Below are 12,701 nucleotides of genomic sequence, written 5' to 3'. Positions count from 1 at the left end.
CACGCCATCACGAGGTGTCGTTCGGTCGCAATGCAGCGTTCCTCGTCGGTCTCCCACATTTTCGCAACGCCAGGCCAAAGTGTTTCAGCCAATCAGAGTGACAAGATGTTGTATTTGTGGCCAATCAGAGCGTCAATGATTTCGCTTTTGAGCCAATCACCAGTGTTCTTGCCGCTCGAACCGATCATCACCACCAGCCCAGACACGTGATACGTGGCAAGCCGTGCGCAGGGCTCAGGCCGAGGCGCTCACGCGACATCGCTGTAGGCATGGCGCAGCCTATCCATGCATGACGAGCCACCGAACCAGCCCTTGGGCGGAGCCCTGGCCAATGTGCACGACGGCCTCTCTCGCACGTCGACCAGCGCAGCGTCGTCTCTCGGCGCTGATTCCGATGGCTCAAGCTCGAGCATCATACGCATGACGTCCTACTGCTTGAACACTGCACCGAGCCGAGACTACTGGCAGTGCCACGCCAACGTATTGCTCGTGGCGAACCTCGACGTCGCCTGCGATCCGGTCTGTGCTCGAACTGCCAACGAGTCGAGCTCGTAGCCCTCGACAGCCATCAACTTTGGCCGCGCGCGCCCAGGGTCCACGGCGAGCAGACGCGAGCTTGGCATGGGCCTCGTTCTTGACGGCGTCGGTGCACCGCACTTTCGCGTTTGGCACGAGGTAGTACCACACTGCTATCACGCAGCATTTATTATCTCACAATGTAACTAGCGCCTGAATCGATCTAGATTCTGACCTTGCCGTTGCTTGTCGGTCTTCTAACTCGCCGCGAGCGTGCGCGACCCAAGTCAGAAGCAAGTGCGCGCGCTCGTTGTGGATTCGGTAGGGACGACTTTCTCGAGGCAGTAGATGCGGACGGCGTGGTCGACCAGGACCGACAAAGTTCTCTATAATGCACCGTCGACGCTGCATTCTCCTCCGCCGCCACGCGCGCGATTGCCCGGCGCGTCTGCCGAGGGTTGACTTTGGCGTAGGCCAACGCGCCGTCGTCGCAAATACCGGTAAACAACGCTTCGCATTCAAACGTTCCAGCCAGCTCAGCCCACCTCTTTACTCTAGTCGCAAGCGGCGAGCATCGTTGATATACCAACGGTCCGTATCAAGGCTCCGGAAAACCATACAACTTTATTTTGAAACGAAATTTTTCCGATGGAGTGCAAGGGAATGTGCTCACAGAGTGCTGTACCAGTGGAGGAAACGCTTGGTCTCGGGCCATGAAGCAGCAATGGAAATACATGCATGGGTGGAGGCTGCGATGGCGCAATTCTTGACTTTGCAACAGGGAAACCATACACTTTTCTTTTGTAAAAAAGGACATTTTCATAAAGAATATCTAAATAGTGAAAAACGCGCTACCATGTCTTGACCGACGTCGCGTTGCTGAGCCCTGCGATGGCGACTTGGTCGACGACCGAGAGGTAGCTCGCAACGTACGCCGGGCGAAAGTGGTCGTTGTCGCGCATGAGCGGCTCGCCGACGTTCGAGACGACGTTGCAGTCGTCCTTCCAGCACTGGTTGTCGGTGTAGTCGATGATGGTTCCGTTCACGGCCTTGACCGCGCCTTCGACCATCGCAATCAGCTCGGCGTGCGCGGCTTTGTACGCCGACTTGCTCACGGGCGCGACGGCGCCGACGCTGTTGCCGTTCAGCATATTGGCAAAGTTGAACGCGGGGCCTTCCGGGTTGAGCGTCGCGACAAACACCTTGATGCCGAGGGCCGTGAACGCTGCGAGCTCGCTCTGGAAGGTCGCAAGGAGCTGCTTGGCGTCCTTGGGGCTCTGGTTGTTGCACGCGTCGACGTACCCCGGGGTGCAGCACTGCGGCGATGTTCCGTGGTCGGCCGCGCCCGCGTTCGGGCGAATCCACTGCGGCCAGTCGGTCGCGTAAAAGACCGCCTTGGGCTTGACCTGCTTGATCATCGCGACCACGTCGGCGTGCCCCGGGGTGCATCCGAGCGGCGGCGTGCCGTTGCGCGTCTTGAAGACAATGGTCGGGAACGGCGCCGACTTGTTGACGGCTTGGCGGTAAAGGTACGAGAAGCGCGGCTTGAGCATGTGGCCATGCGAGTCGCCAAAGACGATCACAAGATTGTCTTTTTGGCCCATGTTCAAAATCATGTTTTCCGACGTCGGGATGTACGGCGATCCAGCGTCGACCGTGTGAAATTCCGGTCCGTCCGGTTGGAAGTCGCCTTTGGCGGCCAGAATCTTGGCGACGGTCGGCGACTCGTACATGGGCGGCTTGCTCATGTTGGGCACTTCGGCCGCGGTGCCATTAATGTGTGTCGCCACCGGCGTCAGAATCGGACCGGACGAGATCGGCTTGGGCTGCGACAGCACCGAAAACGTCGTGGGAAAATGCGTCATGACAAGCCCCAGCACGAAGAGGATCGCCATGCAAAGCGAGAGGCACGGCACGACGAGCTTGTGCTTCCGGCGGCGCAGAAGGTTCTCAACGCCATACAAGGTGCACACACTCGCGGCGACCGAGTAGACCATCATCATGTACGGCGACTGGAACCACGGGCGCAGCGCGTCGTTGGGAAAGCGGGCCTTGGCGTACACGAGCAGCGGCCAGTGCCAGAGGTACAGCGCGTAGCTGATGTGGCCAACGAAGATGACCGGGCGCAGCGAGAGCGTCCATCGGTGGAGCGGCGTGTCGGGCCCCGAGAGGATCAAGAGCGCGGCGCCGACCGTCGGGAGCAGCGACCAATACCCGGGAAAGGCCATCGATTCGTCAATGCAGACAAAGCCGACGACAATGAGCGCCAAGCCAACCGCGCCGACCGCCGTCGCACCGACCGTCGACACGGACGCGAGGCGGGGCACGGACGGGTCGAGGCTCATGTAGGCAAGGAGGCCGCCCATGGCCATTTGCCAGAACCGGCAGAATGGAAAGTAGAAGGACCAGTTGTTGTTGCCGTCGTGGCCGAGCATCGCAATGTTGAGCGCAAAGCTCGCGACCAAAATGACCACCTGGCCGGCGACCGCGGCCTTGGCCGGGAGCTTGGCCAGCAGCGCAACGACAAACGGCCAAAAGATGTAGAACTGCTCTTCGACGCCGAGCGACCAGAGGTGCAGGAGCGGGTCTTCCTTGACGCTCGATGAAAAGTACGTTTGCTTGAGCAAGAGCACTTGGATGTTGGCGCCAAAGACGGTGCCGGCCGCGAGCGTCTTGGCCATGCTCACGAGCGCCTCCTCGAGGTACCAGAGACACCCGGCGACGATTGTAAACGTGAGCACGAGGATCAACCCCGGAAAGATGCGCCGGATACGCCGGCTGTAAAAGTTGGCGTACGTAAACTTGCCTTGGCGCGTCTCCTTGAAGAGGATGCCGGAAATGAGGTACCCGGAAATGACAAAAAGATGTCGACGCCGGTAAAGCCGCCGGGAATGCTCGTGGGATACGCGTGAAACACCACGACCGGGATCACGGCGAGCGCGCGGAGACCGTCAATGTCGGGCCGGTACGAGAGCGAGTGGGTGGGCGCCGGCAATGCCGGTGGCGGCGCGTCGACAAGCACGCTGACCATGCTCTGGCTGTCGTCGCGGGGCGTCTCGACCTCGTAGTGCGCGGCCGCGACCGGGCTGCGAACGTCGTCGTCGTCGTCGTCGTGGCGCAACGGAGGCGCCGTCGTCGGTGGATAGGCCATCGGTGTGGTCGGCGGCGAATGTGAAAATGAACTCGAGAGCGCAACGATGCACGGGTGCCATTCCCACCAGCTGACCGCCTGTCGCGCGACAAAAGATCGCAGAGGTGTCATACGGCGGCTGGCCACAAACCGTGCGGACCGGTTGAACCGTGTGACTGTAGTATGCAGCACCGTGTCGGCTTGCGAGTCACACTACAACTGGCGAGCGACGCTGGAGGGTCGAGGCAGACAATGTGTCCACACACGACGTGTGCAAGACGAAGGCAGTGCGCCGTGGCCGTCGTCGTACAGTACAGTCCGACCCTATCGCCGCTTCGCACGGCTGCACCCAACGGATGGCGGCAGCGATCGGTCGCCGCCAAATTTTGTGGCAACCAACGACGCCGTGCATCCACTCGTACAGTGTACTTTACAGTGTACTGATAGACTTGGTATGAATATGCAGTGCATGCCTCGTCGACTGCAATTGTACCATCGAATCGAACATCTTGGAGGCAGGACGCCTATCAGGCAGTACAAAAGCTGCATCTTCAGTACCGTACTACGGCGGTCTCCCCAGCACCACCGTCCGAATGCATCTGGCTCGCCATGACGACTGTGTAAGAACCAACCATCATCGAGGTGGCTCTTGATGGCAATTGAGTTTAGGAGATCGGGTTGGATTGGGCTGCAGAGGAGACGACGCTCAATTTTCTCTGGCACCGAATACGAACAGGTTCGATTCTGCTAGCTGGTCGCTGGATCGAACGGAAGTGGGCATTCCACCCCCTGGGTTGGAATACCTATCGTCGTACGCGCCACACCTTCGAGGAAAATGGGTGATTCGATTACTGTAGCCGCTGGACGCAGTGAGTGGGAACGTATCGCACGCATCTCTTTCATCAGAAAAGAAACTCGGGGCGCGGCAATGAATGGCCTGCTGCTGCTCGCGTCGTTCGCTCGCACAATCGAAGGAAGCGTGGAGAAATGCATGCTCTTGATTGAAGTATTCAGCAAGCCGCTTTCAATCGACAAACATCTGGCGTGTGGCGACCGTCGGGCAAAGCCAAGGGAATAGAAACGGGCGACGTAGACACAATCCACCCATGAACTAGGTTGAGCGATATTGAATTGTTCCACACGGTTCGAAGAATAAAACGTGTGTTTCAAACAACGAAGCGTGTTTTATTACGGGCACTTGATGGTCGGCTAGCCTCCGTGCCCGAGTGACGTGCTGTATTGGTCGGACCCTGAGCAGACCAGCGTCAAGACGCCATCGACCATCGCATTGTGTAGCACGCCTTGCATGGCCACCACGCTGCCTGCGCCTAATCGTGGGATCTGAGCATTCGAGCAAATTTCATTATTTTTAGTTTTATCACATACAAAAATCAAGTTTTGCTGTTTCGAACGCCTCATTTTTCTTCTACTTGGCATAGAGATGACATGCCCAATAGAAATACCAAGATCAATTTTAAAAGCGCCTCAAAATGTTGATTGAAACGCTCTTTGAAACATCGAATCACACATCATCACGCCGTCATGTCATGCATTTCTGGTGTCCAACGGCGAGAAATGTACCGCAGCATTTCATTACTTGCCAGCAATTAGTTTGCACCAACCGACGCGCTGCTGAAAGGAGTCAAGGTTTCCATGGCAAAAGAGAGCGGTCAAATGCAAGGATGTGGGGGGGTACGGGCCGGTCGGAGCTACTGGGCGGTCGCCAGAGATATGCTACTGGTACGTTTCCCGTCATTTTTCTTGTTCTTCTTCGTTCCATTACACTGCCTTCGGAAAGGTCGCATCCGCGTGCGAGGGGCCCGTGCCCCAGGGAAGGAATGGTGCGAGCTACTCGTTGAGGTGACGACTTGATCGAGCATCATGCTCAACCTTCCATGACCCTTGAAGTGATTCGAGGCCATCACGTTGTGGGATTGTTCCACACAAAAGTGCAGTACTGTACAACACAGCTGGATTCATGGCTACGCGTTGGATCCATGCGTTGGATCGTTGCGGTCGTCGGCAGCTGTCCTGTCCTGTCCAAATGCCAACTTGAACCGTGGTACTCGAAAGACACATGCTGCCGGGACCGATAAACCCTTCCAAGGCAAATATCCTTGTGCACTGGCCGCACAATCGCTCTGCGGCCGGGGAAAAGACGCGTCGGCTCGAAACTTTCGCGTCCGTTTAAGCCGAAATGAGTGTGATGACTAAAATACAATCTCGATGCAAGACGTTGCGTGGCGATCAATAAAAATCCTATAGGTTTTTGGCCTTGATACTTATATCACCGCACGCATCACAACGGATCGACGCCCAGATCTTACCACGTCTGCGGGTCAGCGCGGCAACGGAGTCGTCAGATTTTCTGCTCTGCTGATATGTAGCTCCTCTGAATAGTAGCTCCTCTGAATAGCGTCTCCAATCGCAGCGCCCACTATCCCGAATCAGAAAACTACACGTTCGAGTGGTTTCGATCACTTAATCACCGAATACATCAATTTGGCGTCGGAAGATGCTAGTAGATAGGCAGGAACCCAAGTTTTAGCGCCGCGCACCTATCATCTCGGGCTGGCTACAGGCTTTCGGTCGGTACGTAGTACCGATACCAAGCTAAGCAATAGACCAAACTTCCAATGTTCAGCCAGATTTCCACCTTGCCAGATGCTCCTCCTCGTCTATTTTTCTCCAAAAACGAAGTCGACGGCCGACCAGACCAGATCGGATGTGTATTGGAGCCCCACCCGCCCAGAGGTGGCCGAGGCTATCTCGCTACGGGCTGCCATTTCCGGAATGGCTTGAGCGTATCTGGTTTTTATTCTCTTATGGCTGCTTGAGCTTCTCTTCTTCTACTCTTCTGGTGTTCGTGTCTGCTCGTCCCATCGCGCGAGGGGCACCTCTTTCTCTTCTTGAAAATGGTCCAATCTGTCCAAGCCTTGGATTGTCCTTAATGCGGCAGTAGCTGCACTGGTGTGCAATGGATTGACTCAAAGTTACAGGATCATATTCAAAGTACACTTTATGGTCTTGAGAACAACTCGGAGCGTGTGTGTTGGGTGCTACATGCTGGTTCTGTACAGCTAGCTACTTGTCGGTCGACGCGGGTTCGTTGTCGCTAGCCTTGTCCTTGTGCACGATGGGCGCACAGAGAATGTCCATGATCTCGTCCATGCCGTAGCCCTCCATGTTGGCCTGCACGCACAGCCAGTACGCACGCGCGAGCTGCTGCCGGACATACTTGAAGCTACGCGACAAATCCTCATAAATCCAAACAAATCCAAGATAAAATCGGCAACACAAAGGCGTACCGCGCACCCTTGACGACGTGCGCCACGTCATAGTCGAGCTCAAACGGATCCTCAATCGCGAGACGGTGGTGCTGCTTCCACTGCGGCTTCTCGGCCTTGAGCAGCGTCCTACGCCACGTGACCGTCACATGCACGGCAAGACAATGGCTTGTTGTACCGGCCCATGCGCACCGAGACCACGTGGTGGGCGTAATCAAAGCCCACGTCGCCATAGTACTTGAAAAACCCTAGTCATCGACACAAAGTATCAATCTTTCAATTCGACTATGACAGCAAAAAACACGGAAACACGCACCGAGGAGGAGCGACCCGACGCTCGATCGGTTCCACGCGCCAAACGAGCGCAGCGCGTGCCAGTGCTCGTCGTGGACCGGGTCGAAAAAGTAGGTTTCTACGGGGAATTGAAGTCGCCATTTTTTTGGGGTTGGCATCATTTTCGTACCGGCCTCGCCAAAGGCGACATTTGGCAGACGCGGGCCGTCGGCTTGGTCGCGCCCCTTGAGCATGCAGGGGCGGTACGGACACGTCGCGCTCGGATCCTTCGTCGTCTCCGTCTCGTCGCGGTAGCAGCGGCACCAGATTTCCCCTACATTGATTTTCGCGCCAATTTCAAAATATGTTTTTTGTTGAAAATTTTCTACCTTGCCACTGCGGCGGCAGCGTCTGGAGCACGGGCAGCACCGGCGGACTCGTGCGCTAGCGAGTCGAGCGGCATGTGAACATATCCAGTGGATCGATGGATAGATGGATACCTGGAGGTAGTGGATGAGCAAGAGGAGGTAGCCGTACGAGCTCAATGTGCCTTGGGCCGCGTTGTTCATTTCGCGCGTCTTGACCCAATACTTGATAAAGAAGGCCAGAATGCGCACGCGTGGATCTAATAGCGGCAGATTGTACAACTTGTCCTCAATAAAAAAAGACAAATTGTACCGGCAAGGGCATACGTCCGCAGCAGCCGCGTGTTGCGCAGCGCCAGTGCATTTTCCACTATAGAGTATCAACCGTCGACGACTTGATACTTCAATAATGCAAGGGCGCACCACAAATGTCGCAGTCGATGCCCGACGTCGCGTCCTTGAACATGACGATCGGGATGCGCGCCGTGAGACGCCCCGTATCTAATCCCATTCGTTGACATCGACTTGAAAACTTAATAAGTTTCCGTACCAATGTCGGAAAAGAGCTCCGGGTCGAGCTTCTCGACAAGCGCCTTGAGCATGTCTTGCTTTTGAATCGGCGTGAGCTCGACGCCAGTCGGAAGCACCTGCATTTACCCACTCAGCATCGATCAAGGTATCAATGGATCAATCAACCACGTACCAAGCACATGTCCATGTCGCTGTCTTTCGTGCCGAAAAAGTTGTTGGACGACCCAAAGACATCGAGACCAACCTATGTACATGGATCTTTGGTTGCATCCAGTGTCTCATCCAATGCTTACCCGGTGGCCTTGAAAGCTCAGCGCGCCCACGACGCCGCTCACACGCTCAAAGATCGCTTGGCGCACCGCTGTAAATTCAGCCACGTTGGGGATCAGCGCTTCGGTCTTGGCATGCTATACACCATCACACAAAAATATCAACACTAACCTCAAAGGAAAGAGCGCTGGTCGCACCAAGTAGGTCGAAAGTGCGTGCTCAAACCCCGGTGCCCACGGCGCGACGCTGTCTATGTTGATTGCGTCAACACGCAAGAACCATCAACGACAAAATTTACCGCGGAGGGGCAGACCCAAATGCGCTTGCCAGTACTCTTGCTTGGCGTCAAGGGTCTCAAAGTACCGGTCGCTCACCTACAGCAGCGGTCCATGTCACGTGTCCATTCGGAACTTTCAAAAATATAGAAATGCATCGACCGACCCCGCAGTAGAGGCGAGACTGGTACATGGCGACGAGCTTTTGCACCGACGGAACGAGGCTTTCCCACACGTAGCCTATCCGGGCCCATAAATCAGCGACAACACAATATAACACTCGCAGTTTACGGTTGGTCTCGGTCACGTGGAGGAGCGTGCGGACGGCGCCGTGCCACCCATCGAGCGATTCTTCGTTCTCCATGTCCCACCTAGAGCGTGTTCTACCTCTAGTATTGAAATAGGAGGGCGTACGATTGCACTTCAAACACGAGGCTCAGGAGGTGCTCCATGTGCATGCCAAAGAGGCTGGCTTGGCTCGGAAAGGCCGTCGGCAGCACCTCGACAACCTACAACGCCGTCAGATACATAGGGCGCGACAGTGGCGCCTACACGCAGCAGCCCGAGGACGGCCGAGACGATCAAGCCCACGTCCTGCGCGTCGGTGGCGGCTTCGATGCGATGGCCGAGCGTCTCGAGTGCTTCGCTCCAGTACCTAGTGAAAAAAAGACATAGGTACAGGGATCGAGGACGTAATTCGACGCACTTTTCATCCACGAGCACCTTGAGCGGACCGCTGGATGCAAAGATGATGTCAGGGCCCGCGTCTTCGTTGAACGCGCGAAACTCAAACTCGCCAATGGTCTTGGGCGCCTTGACTTGGAGGCGCGTCGTGACCTACGTCGTCCTCGTCGCGTCGTCGAGCTCCAAAGGTGCTAGAAGTACCAGCGGGAGGCGCTTGCGCAAATCAAACTGCAGCGAGCGAAGAAAGATGGGCCGATTCTGGTTGGCGTGGCCGGCACGGAAGAGCCCCATGACCAGCGAGAGCTCCTTCTCGACGAGCTGCGCCGGAAGCGTCACGGCGACGCGGATGGACTGGTTCGGCGTCGTCGTTGGCTGCACAACAATGCCCACCTCGAGCTTCATCGGCGGCTCGTGGTGCGGCTACAGTAGACGCATGTCGTCGTCGCCATGCGTGTGCATCAAGCCCTACCGCGGGGCGGCCATGGCCGAGATGCAGCCCTGCCATCGCATGGTCCAAGCTAGAGGTAGAGGCCATGAGGCCCATGCAGGTATGCCGCAGCGTACTTGAAGTTGAAGCCGGGCGGCGGTGGTCCGCCCGTCGTCGTCGGTCGCTGTTGCCGCATTTTCGAGCAAATGACCAAACATCCCAAACTCGATGGTCCTCTCGCATCGAATCTGACAGGTTGTGACGGCAATCGATATTTTGGAATAGGCGCCTTGTTTTAAGGGAATGGTCCGGTTGCACCACGGTTACAGAGGCGCCAGCCGGTTTTAATCCGCTTCGATGGTTCGGTTGTATCACGGTTACGGCTACCTTAACCGGTTCCTTAACAACTTCTCAGTCATCTTCCTCGACCACGTGTTGTAGGGTGAAACCTACAGAGCTCAGTCGACCAGCGCTCCAAGTACCAGCAAGGTGACTCCGTCGGCACTAGCGATCGCACCGACGTCGATACCCGGTACATCCAAAAGGCTTTTGCGGTCATCTCTCACAATCTGCAAGGTGTGTTGTGTCTGGTTCAGCCATGTTTGGCCAATGCAAGCGTGTTTTACTGGAGAGTTATGGCTCCAGGAAGTGAGTAGTCAAGTGTCTGTGTAGTCCGTGTGGCGTCGATAACATAGACCATACATTAGCGTCCAGAATTTCGATCTTGGACATCACTGGGAGTCCCGAAATAGCCTCGCGAGTCTACACCCTGGGGCAGAACTACGGTCGACAGTACAGTTGGATCGCACGCTTGGCACCCCCATGAGCCCTCTTCGAACGTAGTAGGGCTAGCTAGTACAAAGTTTACTACCTACCCAACCCACTGGATACGTTTCGAGACTCGATTCACCACAAATCTCAAGAAACATCGCAGACATTGTCAACAAATGTGAGTTGTTTGCGGTGGCCGTTTCCAATACATTATACTCTATATATATATTCAGTATCGCGCCGAGGTCCGTGCATGACCACCGTCGTCTGCTTCTGGAATGCAACGATCGGGGCATGCGCCAAGGAGCACTGGGCGTCGTGCGGCTACACGTGGCTCAACGTCGCACCCGTTGGTCTCTTTGCCACCCTGTGGCTTTGCTACGGCGTCCGACTGCTCCAGCGCCACGGCTTTCTCGCCCGGTTCCTCCAGCTCAACGCGTCGACGATCCACGACCAAGTCGCGCAAGGTATTCCGGTCGATTGGTGCAGCGTGGGTGCGACGATGTGCGTAGGTATCGCGATTGCGCTTTCGCAGCGCAAGTTTGGGTCGGACCAGCAGCTCCAGCTCCAGCGCTACGTCAAGCTCTGCGCCATGTGCTCCGAGTGGCCGACCTACACCTTCGCGCCGCTCTCGATTGCGTTCAAGGTCTCGGGCACGCCGCCAATCGTCGACAGCCTTCTGTTTTCACTCAACTTTACCCACGAAGTACGTGCATTCGTCGACTTGGGAATGCACAACATGTTCTAGTCGTGGAACCTTGGGATGGCCGTCGGCATGGGCATGCTACTGCTCTTGCTACGGCAGGTCCATGCCGCGTCCCGCTACCGTACGTGTGGATGTATGGCGTAGGATGGATAAGATTTTGTCGTTCGTAGATGCACCGATCCTCATGCGCTTTGTCTACCCGATGACATTCGACTTGTTGTACATTCCCATCATGTCGACATTCTTGCGCCTCGGCACGTGCGTGACGGGCTACGAGCATTTGGCGCTGCCCGGTGGCGCCACGTGCGACTGTCTCGATCGGTTTGGAATATTTTGGGTGCGTGTTTCTTGAATTTTCAACAATAGTGGGGTTCACGCCACGTAGGCGGTCGGCTTTGTCGGGTTTTTCGTCACGTACCGCAGTGCGCTTTTGTACAAAATGCACATTGAGCCCCTCGGCGAGACCATGGACTTTCGGTTCCAGCCTGGATTCCAGCTGTTGATGGTCATGGCGCGCACATGTACCCGGATTTGATCCATTTTCCGTGCTTTGCCAGACCACATGGCCTCCACTCGTAGTGTACCCGATGATCACGATTTTTGTCAACAACCAAGACACGACGCGCGCCGGCGGCATCGGGCTCACGACGTTCTTGCTCGCGGTCTCGACGTTTCTTTTGCTCTACTCGCACAAGACCCAGCCGGTACCCCACACCCAACGTTATCGTGGTTTTATCCATCTTATTTGTACGTGATGTCATTAGTGCATTGGCAGCGGCCGCATTCCCAACAACCTGCGCGTACTGACCTTTTCAAGCGCGATCTACACGGCCTTTTGCGTGCTCGTCGTGCTGGCTCTGGAAGCGCCGATCCAGAGTTTGTACTATGCCCTCTTGCCGCTCCCGATGGTGTGGGTGGGCGCATGGAAGGTCAACGACCGGCGTGCGCTCCTATATCACATTCCTGGTGTCCGCATCCCCGACTTGCTGCGGCATCCGTCGCCTGACGTGAGCTTGGTCGGCGCCATCGCTGCGCTCCACCTCAATCCCAACAACGTCCATGAGCGAGATCTCGGACCGATCTTGGAGCAGCTCGACGGCCTCGCGGCGTCGGTGACAGCAACACCGCTCTGCCGCGCCTACGCGCTCCGGACGCTTTGGTTCAGCCACATTGAGGTACGACAGATGCGATGTCCACAACGTCGTCAAGTACCAATGTGCTAGAACTTTATTAAGGCCGACGTGCTCACGATTGGCGATGACGCGCCAATTGGCCATGACCTTTGGCTCAAGGACCGCGCCAACATTGAGCGGCGAGGCTCCCGCCATGACCGTAGAACGCACCAGTCGAAAAAGCGAGTGAAAATATCGACCGTGACCACCACGTCAGGTACAACACATAGATACATCGACGACAGAGATCGAGGACGCGGCGTCGTAGCTGGGCCCACCATGGACCTCCTCCCG

At 56.4% G+C, this 12,701-nt stretch overlaps 5 protein-coding genes across 5 annotated transcripts; 2 read left to right on the top strand and 3 right to left on the bottom strand.

Annotated features, from left to right (window-relative positions):
* Positions 1-1,367: 1,367 nt before the first annotated feature.
* SPRG_15894 (hypothetical protein) lies at positions 1,368-3,667 on the bottom strand (the record flags this gene model as incomplete). The annotated part of the gene is made up of 2 exons (XM_012355101.1): positions 1,368-3,322; positions 3,364-3,667. The coding sequence occupies 2 exons, from the start codon at positions 3,665-3,667 to the stop codon at positions 1,368-1,370; spliced, it is 2,259 nt and encodes a 752-aa protein (XP_012210491.1).
* Positions 3,668-6,627: 2,960 nt separating this feature from the next.
* SPRG_15893 (hypothetical protein) lies at positions 6,628-9,733 on the bottom strand (the record flags this gene model as incomplete). The annotated part of the gene is made up of 19 exons (XM_012355100.1): positions 6,628-6,890; positions 6,955-7,062; positions 7,112-7,181; positions 7,250-7,345; positions 7,397-7,540; positions 7,596-7,650; positions 7,707-7,831; positions 7,885-7,941; positions 7,995-8,072; positions 8,122-8,218; positions 8,275-8,346; positions 8,396-8,509; positions 8,570-8,622; positions 8,671-8,746; positions 8,814-8,887; positions 8,939-9,018; positions 9,062-9,156; positions 9,200-9,484; positions 9,533-9,733. The coding sequence occupies 19 exons, from the start codon at positions 9,731-9,733 to the stop codon at positions 6,731-6,733; spliced, it is 2,040 nt and encodes a 679-aa protein (XP_012210490.1). The 3' UTR covers positions 6,628-6,730.
* A 658-nt stretch (positions 9,734-10,391) lies between these two features.
* Positions 10,392-10,696, bottom strand: SPRG_15892 (hypothetical protein; the record flags this gene model as incomplete). Its single annotated transcript, XM_012355099.1, has 2 exons — positions 10,392-10,520; positions 10,634-10,696. 2 exons carry the CDS (start codon positions 10,694-10,696, stop codon positions 10,392-10,394), a joined length of 192 nt encoding a protein of 63 aa, XP_012210489.1.
* An 86-nt stretch (positions 10,697-10,782) lies between these two features.
* Positions 10,783-11,277, top strand: SPRG_15891 (hypothetical protein; the record flags this gene model as incomplete). The annotated part of the gene is made up of 2 exons (XM_012355098.1): positions 10,783-11,037; positions 11,065-11,277. 2 exons carry the CDS (start codon positions 10,783-10,785, stop codon positions 11,275-11,277), a joined length of 468 nt encoding a protein of 155 aa, XP_012210488.1.
* Positions 11,278-11,467: 190 nt separating this feature from the next.
* SPRG_21641 (hypothetical protein) lies at positions 11,468-12,675 on the top strand (the record flags this gene model as incomplete). The annotated part of the gene is made up of 6 exons (XM_012355097.1): positions 11,468-11,572; positions 11,621-11,756; positions 11,815-11,939; positions 12,000-12,410; positions 12,459-12,567; positions 12,653-12,675. 6 exons carry the CDS (start codon positions 11,468-11,470, stop codon positions 12,673-12,675), a joined length of 909 nt encoding a protein of 302 aa, XP_012210487.1.
* Between the last annotated feature and the right edge of the window lie 26 nt (positions 12,676-12,701).

Source organism: Saprolegnia parasitica (genome assembly GCF_000151545.1).
Source record: "Saprolegnia parasitica CBS 223.65 unplaced genomic scaffold supercont2.205, whole genome shotgun sequence".
NCBI lineage: Eukaryota > Oomycota > Saprolegniomycetes > Saprolegniales > Saprolegniaceae > Saprolegnia > Saprolegnia parasitica.
The sequence above is the reverse complement of the archived record's forward strand: the minus strand, read 5'-3'. Positions and strand labels throughout refer to the sequence as shown.